General features: G+C 43.7%; 1 protein-coding gene across 1 annotated transcript in view; it reads right to left on the reverse strand.

The window, feature by feature from the left end:
• Positions 1-18,647, reverse strand: part of SH3KBP1 (SH3 domain containing kinase binding protein 1) — a 465,279-nt gene extending 446,632 nt beyond the window's left edge. The window contains exon 1 of the mRNA XM_056558515.1: positions 17,944-18,647. Coding sequence (XP_056414490.1) covers positions 17,944-17,947 — 4 coding nt within the window. The 5' untranslated portion in view covers positions 17,948-18,647. The remainder of the gene's footprint in view (positions 1-17,943) is intronic.
• Positions 18,648-23,547: the final 4,900 nt, after the last annotated feature.

Below are 23,547 nucleotides of genomic sequence, written 5' to 3' on the forward strand. Positions count from 1 at the left end.
ATTGTAGTGCTGTTAAAAAAAACAAATTTTAAAAAAAGTTGAACGGCAGGAGCAGGTAAGGAGACCTCCAGCCACCATCTTTACTGGTCGAGCCTACACAATCACGCTGCGGGTGGTCTGTTGAGTGTCAATGAGCCCCGTAACTACTTTTGATGCTGTAATCAGTATTGATCATCTAAAGGGTTAATGGCGGGCATAAGTGCTTGCTTCATAGACTGTACGCACTGCACAGCATAAAGTACCAGGAAGCTAGGGCGTACATTTCAGCTCTGCGTCCTCTAGGGGTTAATGTACTGAAAATAGTCAGCTAGTGACTTCAGGAGTGCACCTTAGAGGTGAGTGATTGGTTACTAATATTTTTCTCCCTTGTATATTCCAAAGTATAAACTGAACCTGATCCTTGTCTATTTTGTACAAGCTACATCCAGCTGTTTTATAAGAAAATTCTGTAGTAGAGGCCTTTGGCATTAGGGAATACTGCTGCATTGAAGGGATGCATTTGGTCTGCAACAATGTTTAGGAATGGTATGTGTCATCCACATGCCTGCCAGGACGGAGAATATGCATACAGCATCACCCTCACTTGGATCAGCTTCTCCTTTAGTGCATTCTGGTGCCATCTCTTCGCCAAGGAAGCGACACCCAAGCATCCATCCATTAAAATGATATAAAAGAAAATGTGATTTATTAGACCAGGACATCTCCTTCCATTCTCAATGGTCCAGTTCTGGTGCTCATGTGCCCATTGTAGGCACTGTCAGCAGTAGACAAGGGTCGTTACAGCCACGCCATGCTCGTGACATCACGGCAACGCCACCTCAATTCAAGTCTATGGCAGGGGGCGTGATTGATGTAACGCCCCCTCCCATAGACTTGCATTATGGGGGCGTGGCTGTGACGTCAGGAGCCTCTAAACGAGCATCTGGGTGGAAGCTCGTGGATAGGGGATAAGGGATAAGATGTTTAGGGGCGGAGTACCCCTTTAACCATTACATACCCAGCCATCTAGTCATCAAAATGTGGTCTTTGACGAAGTCCCCGAGAACTGACTGTTCCCTTGTTGCTTAATATAGATCACCCGTTGTAATGAGATTACCGATGTTACTTACATCCATGTAAGGCTGCGCTCACATGGCCATCTAGACCCTTCCCGTTCTTCTCCCATCAAAAATAAAAACAGACTTTAAAAAAAAAAAAAAACGGACAATAACGGATGCAAACGGATGTATCCGTTATTGTATACGTTATTCAGTTAATAAACAAAAAACTATTTTTTTTGTTCTGAGCTTGCTCAGAAGTAAAAACGGATCAAAAAACGGATTGAAAAAACGGATGCAAACGGATGACATTAAATGGTTTTAATGTTAGGCCCAATCAGTGTTCAATCATAAGTAATAATAAACAACAGACAATTTCAGTGTTGATAAAAGTTACAATCAGATCTTACTACTGTAAATCTTCTGCACATAGGAACAGATGTATTGGCTTTCTGTCCTTCCCATCTTCCTCGTAGATGATGTGAACATGCACCTTTATAGAGGGGAATGTATCATGCTGTGTGGGATGTACATGTTTTTACCCTGTTTTCCTTGTGGTGTATTTCATACGGCTGAGACTAATTTATTAAAATGTCGCATAGCCTTTCATGATCTGTATGCAAAAGCATCAGTGATGATGACGACTGGAAATATTTTGTGATATAGACACATAAATTAGCGACTTTTTATAAAAGTCACAAATGATAAATCGATGACCACTGCAAATAAACTTTTACGGTACAAATGCAGTGGTGTCTAAAAATTGCTCTATGTGAAAGTCACAAAAAAAAAGTTGCAACACAGCTTTCTGTGACCTTTTTAGGGGCATTTTTACACCTAAAAAAATGAGCTCAAGCCCATGATAACAGCCCATGAACAAACAGTGCTTAAAAAAACTGCTGCCAAGGATCTAACAGACATTGCCATCTCCACAAAGCTCGCTGCCAGCTGCTGCACTTGGCATTTACTTTTACAGATCATGCCCTTGATAACCATGATTTTTATGACAGCACTATCGATCAAGATCAATGATAGCTTTATTGTTTATCTTCTCTTGCATTGACACTGGGCAATTGTTGTTCCAGAAATGGCTCAGAAATGCTATGATAACCGGTCTTAAAGGAAATCTGTCAGCAGTATGACCCGCACTTAAGCGGTCACACAGGCTTGTAGTGCGGGTGATGCTGATCAAAACGATACTCATGGCGTCCAGATTTGCCCAGCCGTTCGCTTTTTTCTTTTTATGCAAATGAGGGCCTTGGGGCACGGGCGGAGCTCCAAACCGAGCTAGGGGCAAGCTGACGTCATCTTTGCCGGGCGGGCTCTCTGTCCGGCTCATCAATATTCAGAACCTGCCACCCTGCTCTTAGTGTACGGCGCTTGCGTAGCAGGGGGCCCAAAAGCAGGGAGGGAAGCGGCGCATGCCCCGTACACTACACTAACACAGGGTGCAAAAGCAGGGAGGGAAGCGGTGCGTGCTCCGTACACTAACACAGGGTGCAAAAGCAGGGAGGGGGGTTATGAATATTGATGAGCCGGGCGCCCGTCCGGCAAAGATGACCTCAGCTTGCCCCTAGTTCAGTTCGGAGCTCCACCCATGCCCTAAGGCCCTCATTTGCATAAAAAGAAAAAAAGTAAATTGCAGTGGAACGGCTGGGCGAATCTGGAGGCCGTGACTATTGTTTTGATCAGCATTACCCGCATTACAAGCCTGTGTGACAGCTTTAGTGCGGGCGATACTGCTGACAGATTTCCTTTAAATCTTCACAGACTGATCCCCTGTCTCCTTAGGATCCATCATCACTGTCAAGGCTCCTTAACACAAATCCTAGACTATTATGGTGAGTTTAAACAAAAGGATTTTTTGCTGCAAATAAACAGACTACAAAGCAAATTTTCAGGCAATACTATATGTCTTTCTATGCAGATTATGCTGTGGATTTCACCATTGGCACAGAAAAAGGTTGAGATCTGCTGGGAAAATTCCCACCGATTCTGCTTCATACTAGGCAAGCTACAGTTATCAGTTTTATTCTGCTACGTGTGGATCCATTCACGTGTTTTGTACTGTATACTGAGTGAGATTTTGAATGATCTGTCATTACATTGTGGATACACAGGAAAACGTAGAAATATACATAACCTGAAGGCAAGAGGAACAGCTGTTTTATTTGAAACGGAAGGTTGATTCAATAAAAGCCTTTATCAATGTAGCATCAAAAATGTCTTCTCTTAGAGGCGTTAAGGTTAATTTCCATTTATTTCATTAATTTTCTATGATCGTGGACTAGTCTGCTTTCTGTTAGCAAGCCACTATCTATATTGACAGTCATTGACCACTTTATTACGTACACCTGTTCAATTGCTTGTTAATACAAATAACTAATCAACCAATCACATGGAAGCAACTCAATTTATTAAGGCATGAAGATGTGGTCAAGACAAGTTGGTAAAGTTGAAATAGCGCATCAAAATGGGGAAGAAACAGGTTTAAGTGACTTTGAATGCGGCATGGTTGTTGGTGTCAGATGGGCGGGTCTGAGTATATCAGAAACTGCTGATTTACTGGGATTTTCACTGACAACCATCTCGGGGGTACAGAGAATGGTCCGAAAAAGAGAAAATATCCAGTGAGTGGCAGTTGTGTGGGCAAAATTGCCTTGTTGATGGGAGAGATGTCAGAGAAGAATGGGCAGACTGGTTTGAGATGACAGAAAGGCAGCAGTAACTCAAACAACCTCTCGCTACAACAAAGATATGCAAAGCACCATCTCAAAATATGCTCAACACCTAAAATCAACAAAACAAGCAGATGGGCTACAGCAGCATAAGACCACATTGGATGCCACTTCTGTCAGCAAAGAACAGGAAACAGAGTACAATTCACACAGACTCACCATAACTGAACAATGGAAAACTGAAAGAACATTGCCTGGTCTGATGAGTCTTAATTTCAGGTACAACATTTAGATGGATTTAGAAGAATTTGACATAAACAACATGAAATCAAGGATCCATTCTTGTATCAATGGCCCAGGCTGGTGGTGGTGAAATGGTGTTTGTGTAAGAGTACAGTGGGGCAAAAAAGTATTTGGTCAGCCACCAATTGTGCAAGTTCTCCCACTTATAAAGATGAGAGAGGCCTGTAATTTTTATGAGACACATAATGAGAAAAAAAATCAATAGAATCACATTGTCTGATTTTTTAAGAATTTATTTGCAAATCATGGTGGAAAATAAGTATTTGGTCACATACAAACAAGCAAGCAAGAATTCTGTCTCTCACCGACCTGTAACAACTTCTTTAACCCCTTAATGACCACAAGCATATATTTACGCTCGTTGGCGACTCCAGTTATGTGAAGCGCGCTCAAGAAGTGAGCGTGCTTTGTACCCGGCAGGTCCCATTCGCTATCAACAGCCAGGACCCGCAGCTAATTCCGGACATTGCCGATCGGGCTGATGTCCGGAATTAACCCTTTAGTTGACCGCCGCATCTAAAACAGGAGAAAAGTACTGCCGGTTAGCTAAGTGGGCGAGAGGCTTCTTACCTTGTCTCCTGCCGTCCGATCGTCACTTTGCTGCTCCATGCCTGAGATCCATGTAAAATGTAAATAAAAATAAACATATGTGGTATCGCCGCGAGCATAAATGTCCAAACTATAAAAATATTATGTTAAATTAAACTGCATGGTCAATGGCGTACACATAAAAAAATTCCAAAGTCCAAAGTTAAAAAAAAATGTGTAAAAAGCAATCAAAAAGTCCCATCAAAAACAAAAAAGCAAAAACCCTGCGTCCTTAAGAGTCTCCTCTGTCTTCCACTTGTTACCTGTATTAATGGCACCTGTTTGAACTTGTTATCAGTATAAAAGACACCTGTCCACAACTTCAAACAGTCACACTCTGAAGTCCACTATGGCCAAGACCAAAGAGCTGTCGAAGAACACCAGAAACAATATTATAGACCTGCACCAGGCTGGGAAGACTGAATCTGCAATAGGCAAACAGCTTTGTGTGAAGAAATCAACTGTGGGAGCAATTATTAGAAAATGCAAGACATACAAGACCACTGATAATCTCCCTTGATCTGCGGCTCTAAGCGAGATTTCACCCTGTGGTATCAAAATGATCACAAGAATAGTGGGCAAAAATCACAGAACCACATGGGGGGACCTAGTGAATGACCTGCAGAGAGCTGGGACCAAAGTAACAAAGGCTACCATCAGTAACACACTACGCCGCCAGGGACTCAAATCATGCAGTGACAGACGTGTCCCCCTGCTTAACCCCTTGGGGACAGAGTCAGTCATTTTACCCAAAAATATACGGCGAAACGGGAAAAAAATCATTGTGCAACAAAATTGAAGAAAAAACGCCATTTTGTAAATTTTGGGGGCTTCCATTTCCACGCAGTACATTTTTCGGTAAAAATGATACTAGGGATCGACCGATTATCGGTTTAGCCGATATTATCGGCAGATATTCCCGATTTTGGACAATATTGGTATCAGCAATTACCTTGGCGATATGCCGAAAATGTCCCGCCCCCCGCGCCTCCCTGGCCAGAGACTGCCGCCGCCACTGCCCCATTGCCTCCCCCATCCCCGGTTTTATAATTAACGGGAAATTGCCAATAACGTATACCGGAATATCGGTATAAGTTATCTGCTATCGGCCTGAAAGGTCACAGATTATCGGTATCGGCCCTAAAAAAAAATTGATATCGGTCGATCCCAAAATGATACCTTATCTTTATTCTGTAGGTCCATACGATTAAAATGATACCCTACTTATATAGGTTTGATTTTGTCGTACTTCTGGAAAAAATCATAACTACATGCAGTAAAATGTATACTGTCAGGATTCCGCAGGCTGGAAGTGGATCCTCTGTGTCAGAGAGGGATTGGCGTGGACCGTGTCGGTGGACCGGTTCTAAGTTGCTACTGGTTTTCACCAAAGCCCGCCGCAAAGCGGGATGGTCTTGCAGCGGCGGTAGCAACGAGGTCGTATCCACCGGCAACGGCTCAACCTCTCTGACTGCTGAGATAGGCGCGGTACAAGGGATTAGACAAGAGCAGGGTCGGACGTAGCAGAAGGTCAGGGCAGGCAGCAAGGATCGTAGTCAGGGGCAACGGCAAGAGGTCTGGAACACTGGCTAGGGATACACAAGGAACACATTCACTGGCACAATGGCAACAAGATCCGGCAAGGAAGTGCAGGGGAAGTGAGGTAATATGGGGAAGTGCACAGGTGAACACACTAATTAAAAACCATGCGCCAATCAGCGCACCGGCCCTTTAAATCGCAAAGAACCGGCGCGCGCGCGCCCTAGGGAGCGGGGCCGCGCACGCCCGGACAGCACAGACGGAGAGCGAGTCTGGTAAGCGGATCGGGATGCGCACCGCGAGCGAGCGAGCGAGTCCCGCATCGCGAATCGCATCCCGGCTAGGGACATTATCGCAGCGCACCCGGTCAGCGGGTCTGACCGGGGCGCTGCGAACAGGAGAACGCTGTGAGCGCTCCGGGGAGGAGCGGGGACCCGGAGCGCTCGGCGTAACATATACGTTTAAAATTGTCATCTTTTTTCGCGTACGGGGCGGTATGAGGGCTCATTTTTTGGGGAAAAGGGGGGTGATTCAAACTTTTATTAGGGAAGCTTTAAATGATCTTTATTCACTTTTTTTAAAACTTTTTTTTGCAGTGCTATAGCTGTTATAGCTAGGGAGCTATAACACTGCACACACTGATCTTTTACATTGATCAATTGTTTCTCATAGGAAACCATTGATCAATGATTCTGCCGCTTGACTGCTAATTCCTGGATCTCAAGCAATGAGCAGTCATTCGGAGATCGGACAGCAAGGAGGAAGGTAGGGGACCCTCCTGCTGTCCTACAGCTGTTCGGGATGCCACGATTTCGCCGCACCGATCCCGAACAGCCCACTTAGCTAGCCAGGAGCAGTTTACTTTCATTTTAGATGCGGCATTCAACTTTGAATGCCGAGTCTAAAGGGTTAATAGCGCATCCCACCATGATCAGTGCCGTGCGCTATTAGCCACGGGATATTAGGCCGGGCACAACCCGCTATGACGCTATGTTATAGAAAGGGAGTGGGCGGAAGGCGTACATGTACGCCCTCCATCCCCAACAGGTTAAGCCAGTACATGTCCGGCCCACCTGAAGTTTTCTAGAGAGCATTTGGATGATCCAGAGGAGGATTGGGAGAATGTCATATGGTCAGATGAAAAACCAAAGTAGAACTTTTTGGTAAAAACTCAACTAGTTGTGTTTGGAGGAGAAAGAATGCTGAGTTGCATCCAAAGAACACCATACCTACAGTGAAGCATGGGGGTAGAAACATCATGCTTTGGGGCTGTTTTTCTGCTAAAGGACCAGAATGACTGATCCGTGTAAAGGAAAGAATGAATGGGGCCACATATCGTGAGATTTTGAGGGAAACCCTCCTTCCATCAGCATGGGCATTGAAGATGAAAATGGCTGGGTCTTTCAGCATGATAATGATCCCAAACACACCACCCGGGCACCAAAGGAGTGGCTTCGTAAGAAGCATTTCAAGATCCTGGAGTGGCCTAGCCAGTCTCCAGATCTCAACTAGGGATCGACCGATATCGTTTTTTTAGGGCCGATACCGATAATCGGTGCAGGTTAGGGCCGATAGCCGATAACTTATACCGATATTCCGGTATAAGTTATCGGCTATTTAACCCCCTGCGACACCGCTGCAGATCATTGATTTAAAGCGGGCGCTTTAAATCAATGATCTGCTGTGGCTTTTGCGGGGCCATAGACCGCCGCCGCCACTACCCGCTTCTCTCCCCTACCTGTCAGGGTGGTCCGGGCCATCCATCCATCGTTCCTGTAGTGTCCGGGGGCATTCCGGGTGGAGGGTGGTCCGGTCCGGGCTGTCCTTCTTCTCCGGCAGTCATCTTCTCCACTCCGGGCAGGCACCGGCCTAGTACGCTGCATAGACGTCGCTGCGCAGCGACGCACCTGACGTCACGGCGTAGCGGCGTCTATGCAGCGTACTAGGCCGGAGCCTGCCCGGAGTGGAGAAGAAGACCGTGGGAGAAGAAGGACAGCCCGGACCGGACCACCCGGAACGCCCCCGGACACTACATGAAGGAAGGATGGCCTGGACCACCCCCATTACGGGTAAGTTTAATTTTTTTATTGACTCGGAGGGTGGGGGAGGGGCCCGATCGGTATAGCGGTATGGGAAAAAATCCATACCGGTATACCGCCTAGCATCACGGTGGGGGGTGCGACGTGGATCGGGGGTGCGGTGCGGCGGGTCGAGGGGTTGGCGGTCGCGGTGCGGTGGGGGTGGTGCGGGGGGCGGGGCATTATCGGCTTATCGGCAAGATAATTGCCGACACCGATAATGCCCAAAATCGTGATTATCGGCCGATAATATCGGCCATACCGATAATCGGTCGATCCCTAATCTCAACCCCATAGAAAACCTTTGGAAGAAGTTGAAAGTCCATGTTGCCCAGCAACAGCCCAAAAACATCACTGCTCTAGAGGAGATCTGCATGCAGGAATGGGCCGAAATACCAGCAACAGTGTGTGAAAACCTTGTGAAGACTTACAGAAAACGTTTGACCTCTGTCATTGCCAACAAAGGGTATATAACAAAGTATTGAGAGGAACTTTTGTTATTGACCAAATACTTATTTTCCCATCATAATTTACAAATAAAGGGGGAGATTTATCAAAACCTGTGCAAAGGAAAAGTTGCCCATAGCAACCAATCAGATCACTTGTTTCATTTTGCACAGGCCTTGTTAAAAATAAAAGAAGCGAGCTGATTGGATGCTATGGGCAACTGGGCATCTTTTCCTCTGGACAGGTTTTGATAAATCAGACAATGTGATTTTATGGATTTTTTTCTCATTATGTCTCTCATAGTTGAGGTATACCTATGATGAAAATTACAGGACTCTTACCTTTTTTAAGTGCGAGAACTTGCACAAATGGTGGCTGACTAAATACTTTTTTGCCCCACTGTATGTGTGTGTGTGTGTGTGTGCGTGGGGGGGGGGGGGGGTTAGGAACTCTTTGGGCCCTTAGAGTACCGATTGAGCATTGTTTTAACGCGACAACAAGTATTGTTGCTGACCATGTTCATGCATTAATGACCACAGTGGACCAGCCTTTTGATGCCAACTTTTAGCAGGATAATGCACCAATTCCCAAAGCTCACACTTAAACTGCCTTCTTGAACATGAAATGAGGTCACCGTACCCCAATGGCCTCCACCGTCACCAGATCTCAATCCAATAGAGCACATGGGGAAATAGAAAATTCTCATCATGAAAGTGCAGCCGACAAATCTGCAGCAACTGTGTGATGTCATCAGGCCCACATGGACCAAAATCTCTGAGGGCTTCCAGCACCTTATGGAAAGAATGTCATAAAGAATGAAGGTAGTCCTGAAGGCAAAAAGGGGGTCCAACCAGGTACTGGCAAAGTGTACCTAATAAAGTGGCCAGTGTGTGTAACTTCTTTTTACTAGATATTCTCTATAACAAAACGTCTATGACTATCTCAAGAACATCTCATATTGAGGTAGCTTGCATCCGACAGTAATGCAAGGTTCTTACTCATAGGGAAGACTGAGACTTAATCACCTTAACAGATTCCCAAGAGTTATGAGACAGGAAAATGTGAAAACATGTCCCTGAATGTTAAGTCATTCTCCTGAAGTTCAGTCTCCTGGGGGTTCTGTGCTAGCACTGGGTTTAGTGATTGGCCATAGAAATCCGCTTTTAGATAACTCTTTCTTGTAATGATAATATTCTGTTACTATCAGTGAACCATCAATTTCCATCCCTGGAGGAATGCTACTCCCCTACAGAAGAAGAAAACAGTTCAGGACCTCCGCTGCTTTGAGTGGACTACATTAGGACCTGATGACTGACATGCTGCTCAAAGAAAAAGGGAAAACATTTACAATTATGTGCTAAAATATCCAAAAGGATAAGGGATAAGATGTCTGCCCCCGCGATCTCCGGCATGGCACCCCGGTCATCCGTGCCTGGAACGAACTCCGCTCCGTGACGGATGACTAGCGATTACAGCTGCCATGCCCACTCCATTTATGTCTATGGGAGGAGGCGTGACGGCTACGTACTAGACATGGGCATGAATGGAGGGGGCGTGGCGTGATGTCAGGAACGCGGAAGCTCCAAGCTTCCATGTTCCGGACTCCGCAGCTGCCGGTGCAGAGATCGTCGGGGTCGCCAGTGGTGAGACCCCCGCGATCAGACATCTTATGCCCTATCCTTTGGATAGAGAATAAGATGTTTTTCGGCGGTGTACCTCTTTAATGCCATTCAGGAAAGTAAAGTGAAACCATTATGGCAGACCCAGTTTTCATAAGTGTCCTTGCTATACATCTAGTTATACATCTCAGTATGTTTCTGACTAACTGGACTCATTCAGAAGTCTTAGAAAGCTGGGTTGCAAGTCAAGTAAAAGCATAAAGGTTGTCACTTAGCCTTCTTTGACTTCTTTATCATAAATTAACCTAGTAATGGACCTTTTTCTACCATGACTTGTGCTATAAGTCACTTAGAAGCTCACACACATGGCAGCGCCCCCCAACAACAACCTGTTTGGGGATGGCAGTTCAGGGCGCTCTCTTCCAGTCTTACCTGACTGGCTCCCTCCTCTACATCCTCATGTAGGCTGGAAGGCACACCATCCACTACCACTCTGGCTCCTCTCCGGCCCCGCCACGACCTCATGCGGAGGAGGTGGCACATAAGCCTCTATATGAGAGACTGTGCCGAAGAAGCTACCACCAGCCACCACCAGGGGCAGAGTCACTCTCGCCACAGGTGACAGCGCTGGATGCAAAGGAAATCAGCCACCATGTGCAAGTAATCCCTATACGCTGCCGCCTCTGCTCTGCCTGCCATATCTAAGGTGCTAGAACAAAATTCTTAGTCGCCATGACGAAATTCTTAGGCACCATGGCAACCTTGTGCCTGGGATTTGATGAGCCCTGCTTTAACATATGAAAGATAAGCTATGATTGGTTCCTATGGGAAAAAAAACAGACACTTTTGGTTTCAGGCAGATTGATAAATCAGGCTCAGTGTGCGGAAGAGGTTTATAATTCCTCTTGCATGTGCCCCATACTGCAGGGGTTCTCAACCAGGGGTACGCCAAGGGTTATGCAGGGGTACGGCAATTCACTGACAAATACCAGCCATGCATTGGCCAGTTTTTGTCAACACAGAGCAGGGATTGGACGCCACAGTCGCTGCGGCAGCTCACTATATTGTACCGTGGCCAGAGCTGCGGCCGTGGCCACTTTAGGTGAGCTGCAGTGGCTGCCGGGCCTGACGTGTGGCGTCCCCGACGTTGTGAAGAGGGGCCAGCACAGCGCAGAAGGTCACCTGTCAGTACGGCCCTCTGACTCCTGCCGAACAGGATAGACACAGGCCTGGTAAGCATGTTAAACTAAGTGTAAATCATAAACTGGCCCAGGGGCATCGGAGGGGGGAATAATGGCACAGTGGGATTAAGATGGAGGGGAATAATAGCACAATGGGATTAAGATGGAGGAGGAATAATGGCACAATGGGATTAAGATGGAGGAGGAATAATGGCACAATGGGATTAAGATGGAGGGGGGAATAATGGCACAATGGGATTAAGATGGAGGGGGGAATAATAGCACAATGGGATTAAGATGGAGGGGGGAATAATAGCACAATGGGATTAAGATGGAGGGGGGGATAATAGCACAATGGGATTAAGATGGAGGGGGATAATAGCACAATGGGATTAAGATGGAGGAGGAATAATGGCACAATGGGATTAAGATGGAGGAGGAATAATGGCACAATGGGATTAAGATGGAGGAGGAATAATGGCACAATGGGATTAAGATGGAGGGGGGAATAATGGCACAATGGGATTAAGATGGAGGGGGGAATAATAGCACAATGGGATTAAGATGGAGGGGGGAATAATAGCACAATGGGATTAAGATGGAGGGGGGGATAATAGCACAATGGGATTAAGATGGAGGGGGATAATAGCACAATGGGATTAAGATGGAGGGGGAATAATGGCACAATGGGATTAAGATGGAGGGGGGAATAATGGCACAAGGGGATTAAGATGGAGGGGGGAATAATGGCACAAGGGGATTAAGATGGAGGGAGGAATAATGGCACAATGGGATTAAGATGGAGGGGGGAATAATGGCACAAGGGGATTAAGATGGAGGGGGGGAATAATGGCACAAGGGGATTAAGATGGAGGGGGGGAATAATGGCACAATAGGATTAAGATGGAGGGGGGAATAATGGCACAATAGGATTAAGATGGAGGGGGGAATTAAGTATTGCATTAGAAAAGTAAGCAGACGCCATTATGAAATGAAGTACTTTTATGACTTATTTTGTCCCCGGGTATCCCTCACGTGTAAATTCTGCACAAGGGGTACCCAAGGACATACTTTCACCCTTTGGGGGTACAGTCGTGAAAAAGGTTGAGAACCACTGCCATACTGTAAATATATCTCAGGACAATGACACCGGATCCAGTAAGACACCGGTACGTGTACAGGTTTAGCCCACTCTATAAGCAGGAAACATGTTCGCAATGTATAACTACATCAGATGAGAGGACAGATCAGAGACAATTTGGCCATGCTACACAAAAGAGGACGGTAGATATTTAGCATGTGAACCTATGTTGAGGTCACAGAGCTTATTGTTCACACAGCCATAAAGCGCACAGATTGTTATACTACGTCTTATCCCAAGTTGTCACCCACAGCACCCTAGGGCAGTGTTTCCCAACCAGGGTGCCTCCAGATGTTGCAAAACTACAACTCCCAGCATGCCCGGACAGCCGTTGGCTGTTCGGGCATGCTGGGAGCTGTAGTTTTGCAGCAGCAGCAGGACACACGGCTGTGTGAACGCACCCTAAGAAATAATAGTTATCAAGCACTGCTACAGTCAGAGGACCCAAGTGCCACACAGTGCCAGCTACATGGTATCACCATCATCGCTACGTGTATGATAATAACTGCAGAATATTAACCCCCCACTGGCTGCACCCTTGTAGGACCATGCAGCAGCCTATAGCTATTTTATTATTGACATCCAAGGTGCCAGCCGCAGAGGACACAAAGGGGTGTGTGTGCAATAGTAATCCTATCCATGCTGGCACAAGCAGCAGGATGGCACAAGGAGCTTGGAATATATCATATATATGTATATATATATATATATATATAATACAAAGGATATCAACAAACATTGTACAATAGACACAATTACTTTACTGCACTACAATGGAGAACAACAGCGACACACGTGTGAGATGTGATATTATGATATATATGGTAGGTACGTTCTATGGTATACATACGGTAGTTATGCATTCACATGTATATATATATATATATTACATGAAATGTAGTATATATGCTATTCATATTGCAGCAAGTATAATGTATGCATTTTGAATATATAAGGAAATTATTATTTGTTTACAGTACAGTAAATATGGCATAACACACTTGGCAGGACTACAGACAAAAATATATATCATCATGGTATTCTTGATGTACACATGCTATGGTGTGATGTATGGTGCTCCATGGTATATACAATGCTTGCAGAGTACAATATATATGGTGCAATATACACAAACACACAATGTGGGCTCAAGAACTTCAGGTTACGCCTCCCACAGTGTGGCATGTTTGGTGTAAAAGTGCTAGTGTATATTGTTAGTATGCTATGTATATACAGTGCGGCATGTTTGGTGTATAAGTGCTAGTGTATATTGTTAGTATGCTATGTATATACAGTGCGGCATGTTTGGTGTATAAGTGCTAGTGTATATTGTTAGTATGCTATGTATATACAGTGTGGCATGTTTGGTGTATAATTGCTAGTGTATATTGTTAGTATGCTATGTATATACAGTGTGGAATATAACATAGGTACATATGTACACAAAGATTCTGATGGTGTGGCATGTTTGCTCCTGTACATATTATATGGTATACATGGTGTATTTCTTGTATGTTATGTATATATAGAGAATGTATAATAAACATGTATATAGTGTGAAATGTTTGTGTATAGGCTTTGTGTTTGTATCATGAGGTGTGTATATGGATCCCCATTATATATATATATATATATATATATATATATATGATATATATATTAAGGAAAACCTGGTGTGCGTGAGTGTGTATATACACATATATTTTATGTATATGGTGTGGTGTATATATGCGGTGTATATTATGTGTATACATGGTGTATGTTTGCTTTGTGTATATGATGTGGAGTATACATGGTGCTTTGTGTATATGATGTGGAGTATACATGGTGCTTTGTGTATATGATGTGGAGTATACATGCTGCTTTGTGTATATGATGTGGTGTATACATGGTGCTTTGTGTATATGATGTGGTGTATACATGGTGCTTTGTGTATATGATGTGGTGTATACATGGTGCTTTGTGTATATGATGTGGATTATACATGGTGCTTTGTGTATATGATGTGGATTATACATGGTGCTTTGTGTATATGATGTGGTGTATACATGGTGCTTTGTGTATATGATGTGGTGTATACATGGTGCTTTGTGTATATGATGGGGTGTATACATGCTGCTTTGTGTATATGATGTGGTGTATACATGCTGCTTTGTGTATATGATGTGGAGTATACATGCTGCTTTGTGTATATGATGTGGTGTATACATGCTGCTTTGTGTATATGATGTGGTGTATACATGGTGCTTTGTGTATATGATGTGGATTATACATGGTGCTGTGTGTATATGATATGGTGTATACATGCTGCTTTGTGTATATGATGTGGTGTATACATGGTGCTTTGTGTATATGATGTGGTGTATACATGGTGCTTTGTGTATATGATGTGGTGTAAACATGGTGCTTTGTGTATATGATGAGGTGTATACATGTTGCTTTGTGTATATGATGTGGTGTATACATGTATATGGTGTGATATTGTATACAGTCTATGTATATACATGGTTCAGATGTATATGGTGTGATATGCCCGGAGTGTATATGTTGTGTATCTCTCGTTCTATATATATATACTGAGGTATTGTGTCATTTGTGTATGGTGCACCTGGTGCATTGCTGGTATATATGATGTGGTGTATACATGGTGCTTTGTGTATATGATGTGGTGTATACATGGTGCTTTGTGTATATGATGGGGAGTATACATGTATATGGTGTGATATTGTATACAGTCTATGTATATACATGGTGCTTTGTGTATATGATGTAGTGTATACATGCTGCTTTGTGTATATGATGTGGTGTATACATGGTGCTTTGTGTATATGATGTGGTGTATACATGGTGCTTTGTGTATATGATGGGGAGTATACATGGTGCTTTGTGTATATGATGGGGAGTATACATGTATATGGTGTGATATTGTATACAGTCTATGTATATACATGGTGCTTTGTGTATATGATGTAGTGTATACATGCTGCTTTGTGTATATGATGTGGTGTATACATGGTGCTTTGTGTATATGATGTGGTGTATACATGGTGCTTTGTGTATATGAGGTGGTGTATACATGGTGCTTTGTGTATATGATGTGGTGTATACATGGTGCTTTGTGTATATAATGTGGTGTATACATGGTGCTTTGTGTATATGATGTGGTGTATACATGCTGCTTTGTGTATATGATGTGGTGTATACATGGTGCTTTGTGTATATGATGTGGTGTATACATGGTGCTTTGTGTATATGATGTGGTGTATACATGGTGCTTTGTGTATATGATGTGGTGTATACATGCTGCTTTGTGTATATGATGGGGAGTATACATGGTGCTTTGTGTATATGATGTGGTGTATACATGGTGCTTTGTGTATATGATGTGGTGTATACATGGTGCTTTGGGTATATGATGTGGTGTATACATGCTGCTTTGTGTATATGATGGGGAGTATACATGGTGCTTTGTGTATATGATGTGGTGTATACATGCTGCTTTGTGTATATGATGTGGTGTATACATGCTGCTTTGTGTATATGATGTGGTGTATACATGCTGCTTTGTGTATATGATGTGGTGTATACATGCTGCTTTGTGTATATGATGTGGTGTATACATGCTGCTTTGTGTATATGATGTGGTGTATACATGGTGCTTTGTGTATATGATGTGCCGTATACATGGTGCTTTGTGTATATGATGTGGCGTATACATGGTGCTTTGTGTATATGATGTGGCGTATACATGGTGCTTTGTGTATATGATGTGGCGTATACATGGTGCTTTGTGTATATGATGTGGCGTATACATGGTGCTTTGTGTATATGATGTGGCGTATACATGGTGCTTTGTGTATATGATGTGGCGTATACATGGTGCTTTGTGTATATGATGTGGTGTATACATGGTGCTTTGTGTATATGATGTGGTGTATACATGGTGCTTTGTGTATATGATGGGGAGTATACATGCTGCTTTGTGTATATCATGTGGTGTATACATGGTGCTTTGTGTATATGATGTGGTGTATACATGGTGCTTTGTGTATATGATGTGGTGTATACATGGTGCTTTGTGTATATGATGTGGAGTATACATGGTGCTTTGTGTATATGATGGGGAGTATACATGCTGCTTTGTGTATATGATGTGGCGTATACATGGTGCTTTGTGTATATGATGTGGTGTATACATGGTGCTTTGTGTATATGATGTGGTGTATACATGGTGCTTTGTGTATATGATGGGGAGTATACATGCTGCTTTGTGTATATCATGTGGTGTATACATGGTGCTTTGTGTATATTATGTGGTGTATACATGCTGCTTTGTGTATATGATGTGGTGTATACATGGTGCTTTGTGTATATGATGTGGTGTATACATGGTGCTTTGTGTATATGATGTGGTGTATACATGGTGCTTTGTGTATATGATGTGGTGTATACATGCTGCTTTGTGTATATGATGTGGTGTATACATGGTGCTTTGTGTATATGATGGGGAGTATACATGGTGCTTTGTGTATATGATGTGGTGTATACATGGTGCTTTGTGTATATGATGTGGAGTATACATGGTGCTTGGTGTATATGATGTGGTGTATACATGGTGCTTTGTGTATATGATGTGGCGTATACATGGTGCTTTGTGTATATGATGTGGTGTATACATGGTGCTTTGTGTATATGATGTGGTGTATACATGGTGCTTTGTGTATATGATGTGGTGTATACATGGTGCTTTGTGTATATGATGTGGTGTATACATGGTGCTTTGTGTATATGATGTGGTGTATACATGCTGCTTTGTGTATATGATGTGGTGTATACATGCTGCTTTGTGTATATGATGTGGTGTATACATGGTGCTTTGTGTATATGATGTGGTGTATACATGGTGCTTTGTGTATATGATGTGGTGTATACATGGTGCTTTGTGTATATGATGTGGTGTATACATGCTGCTTTGTGTATATGATGTGGTGTATACATGGTGCTTTGTGTATATGATGTGGTGTATACATGGTGCTTTGTGTATATGATGTGGAGTATACATGGTGCTTGGTGTATATGATGTGGAGTATACATGGTGCTTTGTGTATATGATGTGGTGTATACATGGTGCTTTGTGTATATATGTATATGGTGTGACATGCCCGGAGTGTATATGTTGTGTATCTCTCGTTCTATATGTATATACTGAGGTATTGTGTCATTCGTGTATGGTGCACTTGGTGCATTGCTGGTATATATGGTGTGGTGTATATATATGAGCCGGCATGGTGCAGCCCTCCTTCCCCATAGTACACATAGGGTCAGCACTCACCCATTTATGTGGACTCGGGGTGCTCCTTTAAAGTTTCCTGCTGGTCGTATAGGGTGTCAGTTGTGTGGGGGTCTCGGCGGGGAGAATAGGGGCGCCGGGCAGCGGTGGAGGAGGCTGTGCTGCTGTAGCAGATGCCCGTCTGCTCCGGGGGTGACTTCTCTATTGTCTGTGGAGCTGTGGTCCGGTCAGCACTGGAGGACGAGCCGCGGTGTGGAGCCGTGTAGCGGCAGTGATGAGCGCAGCATTTCCCCTTCCTTCCTCCCGGCGCCTCCTCCTCCTCCCTCCCGCAGCCGCTCCTGCAGTGTGTGCCGCCTTACTGCTGCTCTCTCGCCGCCGACACTGTCACCAGCGCCGGGGACCAAGCATCGCGAGAGCCGCTCCGCCTCCTGCGGGGGGCACGGTCCCTGGCACCTGCGCTGCCCTCACCTACTGTCACCGATCCGTGCCACTGGCCTAATGCATGGAGACTGGTGCCAGCCTCTGCATTGTCTCCCCATCTGAAGGGTGGGCAAAGTCATCCACTGGTCTGTACAATGGGAACCAGGGGTGGCACCATAGGGCACTAGAGGAAAGCCATGATGCAGATAGAACCCACAGGTTCATGGCACAAATGGGAATGAATGATCAAGATGAAGCAGGGCAGGTGTTCACACACAGCGGTATCTGCAGGCTGTAGAGCCATCCCTATTGTTCACACCACTTGGAGGCCCATGATTATGGCACCATTGACAACATCCCTGCCAAGAGAAAGAAGGGAACAATTAAGACTCACACAATATCAAAAAAAACAACAACACTGGTATAACTCAAATTTCAAGACTCCAAAGTTTCCCCTCATGGCTTCTTCTGGGGCAAATAATAGGCCATATATGTCTTATGTCTGTACCTATCTCTAGAAAAAGGGCCCCAGGGCCCATCTGGGTTTGTTGCAGGTATCTGGTATTCCTAGACAGTAGTACAGGCCCCTTTATGCAGTTTTCATGCCAACCATAGATGTTAATGTGAAGTCCATACCTCCCAAGTTCGGATAGGTTCATATTTACATTGTGCTCCCAAAGTCCGTTGGACCCTTACATCCCACCCCCCGCTGAACGGACCCTGAATGGATCGAAGCATAACTGACTCCGCCTGGTCCAGACTGATCCCATTGACTTGAATGGGGTCCGTCAGGTGTCGTATTGTACAGTTGAGCGGAGAAAAAAAGTAGGACATGCAGTATTTTCTTCTCTGCTCAACTTCACATATTCGCTCTGTTCATTTCCTTTTTATTTTTGCAAGCGAAAATTTGCATAAAAATTTGCATGTGAAAAAAAAATATATATTGTCATTACAAATATATAGCACTATATTCTAAAATATTAGCAGAATTGCAAAGTGCTGATATTCGCGATAAAAATTTGCATTACGAATATTCGTGCTCAACACTACATATACATGCAACACTACAGATATTTCACGCTGTGCAAAATCCACTGCGTATTCTTCCTAGAGCAAACACACAGGAGCCCTGTGTGCGCAGTGAGGTTTGGAGGCGGGGCCATCTTGCCAATGTGATGTGCGGGCCTGCCTCCAAACCATTCTGCGCACACAGGGCTGCTGCGGTAAATCCTTGTGTGTTTGCTCATAACAGAATATGCAGCGTTTTTGCACGGTGTGAAAACCTCTGCATAAACGCAATGTGTGACCCTACCCTTAGGGTATGTTCACACTGCATAATTAGCATGGAATTCCACGCGCTGAATTGGGTGTCGGAATTCCTAACATTAGTGTGAATGGTTCTTCCGCGGACCCACTTACACTGCGGAATTTCCGAGGCGGACAATTCCGCCTCTGAAATTGAACCGCCCAAAGAAAGAACATGTTCATTCTTTGCGCTGACACTACGCGAGCACTGCATAGCAATCAATGGTGACGGCACAGTGGCGTGCGGTCCTACCTCCTAAGTATTTCGGCGGCGGGCCACCAGATGGAATCTCCGCTTGCGGAATTCTGAGAGTGGAGATTCCGTTCACACTACGCAATGTCAACATACCCTAAGGGCGTATTCTCATGTACAGTATCCTGCGCATATTTAATGCACAGGATTTGAAGCTGCAGAGTTGAAGTTGTGTTCAGTCATTAAGTTTACATTAACCCCTTAACGACGCAGGACGTATATTTACGTCCTGCGCCGGCTCCCGCGATATGAAGCGGGATCGCGCCGCGATCCCGCATCATATCGCGTGGGTCCCGGCGCTAATCAACGTCCGGGACCTGCGGCTAATACCACACATCGCCGATCGCGGCGATGTGCGGTATTAACCCTTTAGAAGCGGCGGTCAAAGCTGACCGCCGCTTCTAAAGTGAAACTGAAAGTATCCCGGCTGCTCAGTTGGGCTGTTCGGGACCGCCGCGGTGAAATCGCGGCGTCCCGAACAGCTGATCGGACACCGGGAGGGCTCTTACCTGCCTCCTCGGTGTCCGATCGACGAATGACTGCTCCGTGCCTGAGATCCAGGCAGGAGCAGTCAAGCGCCGATAATGCTGATCACAGGCGTGTTAATACACGCCTGTGATCAGGATGAGAGATCAGTGTGTGCAGTGTTATAGGTCCCTATGGGACCTATAACACTGCAAAAAAAAAGTTAAAAAAAAAGTCTTAATAAAGGTCATTTAACCCCTTCCCTAATAAAAGTTTGAATCACCCCCCTTTTCCCATAAAAAAAATAAAACAGTGTAAAAAAAAAAAAAAATAAACATATGTGGTATCGCCGCGTGCGTAAATGTCCGTACTATAAAAATATATCATTAATTAAGCCGTACGGTCAATGGCGTACGCGCAAAAAAATTCCAAAGTCCAAAAAAGCGTATTTTGGTAACTTTTTATAACATTAAAAAATGAATAAAAAGTGATCAAAAAGTCAGATCAAAACAAAAATCATACCAGTAGAAACTTCAGATCACGGCGCAAAAAATGAGTCCTCATACCGCCCCGTACGTGGAAAAATAAAAAAGTTATAGGGGTCAGAAGATGACATTTTTAAACGTATAAATTTTCCTGCATGTAGTTATGATTTTTTCCAGAAGTGCGACAAAATCAAACCTATATAAGTAGGGTATCATTTTAACCGTATGGACCTACAGAATAATGATAAGGTGTAATTTTTACCGAAATATGCACTGCGTAGAAACGGAAGCCCCCAAAAGTTACAAAATGGCGTTTTTTTTTCGATTTTGTCGCACAATGATTTTTTTTTCCGTTTCGCCGTGCATTTTTGGGTAAAATGACTAATGTCACTGCAAAGTAGAATTGGCAACGCAAAAAATAAGCCATAATATGGATTTTTAGGTGGAAAATTGAAAGGGTTATGATTTTTAAAAGGTAAGGAGGAAAAAACGAAAGTGCAAAAACGGAAAAACCCTGAGTCCTTAAGGGGTTAAAATCTGCAGCTTCAAATCCTGTGCATCAAATATGCACAGTATACTGGACGTGTGAATAGACCCTTAAGAAGCACAGTGAATTCCATAGAGTAAGCAGTATTCTCTCTATCCCTACCGGGCTATATCTTTGGCCTGTTTAGTAATGGCATGCTGAATATAGGAATTTATCAATAGAAATAAGAATTGAGTTAGACATTTACTGCTGAAAGGGTCTTTTGTCCAAATAGTTGAAGGGGAAACCATGGATGCATATGAGAAGACCATCCTGGTGAACTCAATGATCCATGTGCTCACTGAGTTCCTGAAAGGAAAGGCTCTATAGAGAGCTCGGGGGGGACTCTTGTTACTGGAAATAGGACTTAACATTGTGAGTAAGGTGTCTTTGATTGGCATTCCCTAAATCAATACCTGTGTGCATTCTCCTGATGTGAGTCAAAAGTTAAGTTTCTACTTGGTTATTTGTCCTGCGTTTTTTGGTTTGAAAAAAACACAAGAGAAAACGCCTGAAAAAACGCCAGTGAAATCTCCTGCATCTGGCGTTTTTTCATTTGTGTCGAAATTGCATTTTTGGCCCCCTTGGCGTTTTTTTTTTTGGTACCCAGAATTTATTGGGTACAAAAATAAGGATGCAGTAGTGATGAAAAAAAGTGTATTTAACAAAATTTTTATTTTTTTATAACGAAATTTTAATACATTTTTAATAAAGTGTGTGTGTGTTTTACTTAATTTTTTCTCTCTTTTTTGACATTTTATAGGTAGTATTACTACTCCCAGCATGGAACACACTGTTCCATGATGGGAGTAGTAGTACCTGCACTAATAGACATATCGCCCGATGCAATTGTCCGTAATATAGCAGAGATGTGGAGCGGCTCTATACAGCACTCACATCTCTGCACTATGCTCCGGGCCGGCTAGTGATGTGAATAGAACATCACTCATTCATATTTTCCGTCCAGAGTGGGGATTGGCCGGATGGTTGCAGCCAATCACAGCTCTCAGAGGGAAATATGAATGAGTGATGTTCTATTCATATCACTGGCCGGAGTATAGTACAGAGATATGTATAGAACAGCTCCACATCTCCGCAATTGATAGGACGACTACAGAGGGTGTCAGGAGTGATATCCACTGTGATCTTTCCTTAACTGTAGGTACTACTCCCAACATGGAGCACACTCTGTTCCATGTTGGGAGCTGTAGTACCTGCAGTTAAGGAAAGATCACAGTGGATATCACTCCTGACACCCGCTGTGATCCTCCTGTATAATGTATAGATGCGTGCGGCCTCTCTTCTATGGTCCCCTGCCTGCACTAACGTATATATACACATATTCATATTTCCCATAGAGTGTTGTGATTGGCTGGAACCATCTGGCCAATCACAGCTCTCTGCGGGAAATATGAATAGGTTTATATATACGGCAGTGCAGAGGACCATAGAAGAGGGGCCGTCCGCATCTATAAATTATACAGGAAGATCGCAATGGAACCCGTGGCGATCTGTCAATTAGTACAGGTACTACTACTCCCATCATGGAACAGTGTGTGTTCCATGCTGGGAGTTGTAGTACCACCTAAAAAATTAAGAATAAAAAGTGAAAAACACACACACACTACATTTTTATTATTGTCGGCTACATTTTTAGTGCCCTACCCGCTCACATAAATTGAACCCTGTTTAAAAATTAATAAAAATGTTGTTATAAAAAAGATAAATTTCATTAAATACAATTTTTTCCTTCACTACTGTATCTTTTTTATAATTTTTTTTAATGGTACCCTACAAAATGTTATTAAAAAAGGTATCTCCATCACTTTTTTGGATTGCTAAAGTCCAAAATATAATAAAAACCGCCTGGTAAAACACCAAAGTTAAAACCCACATGTCATTTTTTTGGTGTTTTTTTACGCAACGATTTCAGGGAAAAAAACGCAAGTGGCTCAACATGCTGCAATTTTTCAAAACCACCAAGGAGCTGAAAAACGCCCCCCAAAAAAGAGAAAAAACACCAAAAGGATAAAAAAAAAAAAACGCCAAACTGAAAAACGCTAAGTGGAAAAAGAATTTTGCGATTTCTCATTGATTTACAGCTAACATCTGGCCACAGCGTTTTTTGGCCGAAAAAATGTCATGCGGCAGAATTGGCGTTTAAAAAAACAAGTAGAAACTAAGCCAAAGAG

Source organism: Hyla sarda, chromosome 2, assembly GCF_029499605.1.
Source record: "Hyla sarda isolate aHylSar1 chromosome 2, aHylSar1.hap1, whole genome shotgun sequence".
NCBI classification, from domain to species: Eukaryota; Metazoa; Chordata; class Amphibia; order Anura; family Hylidae; genus Hyla; species Hyla sarda.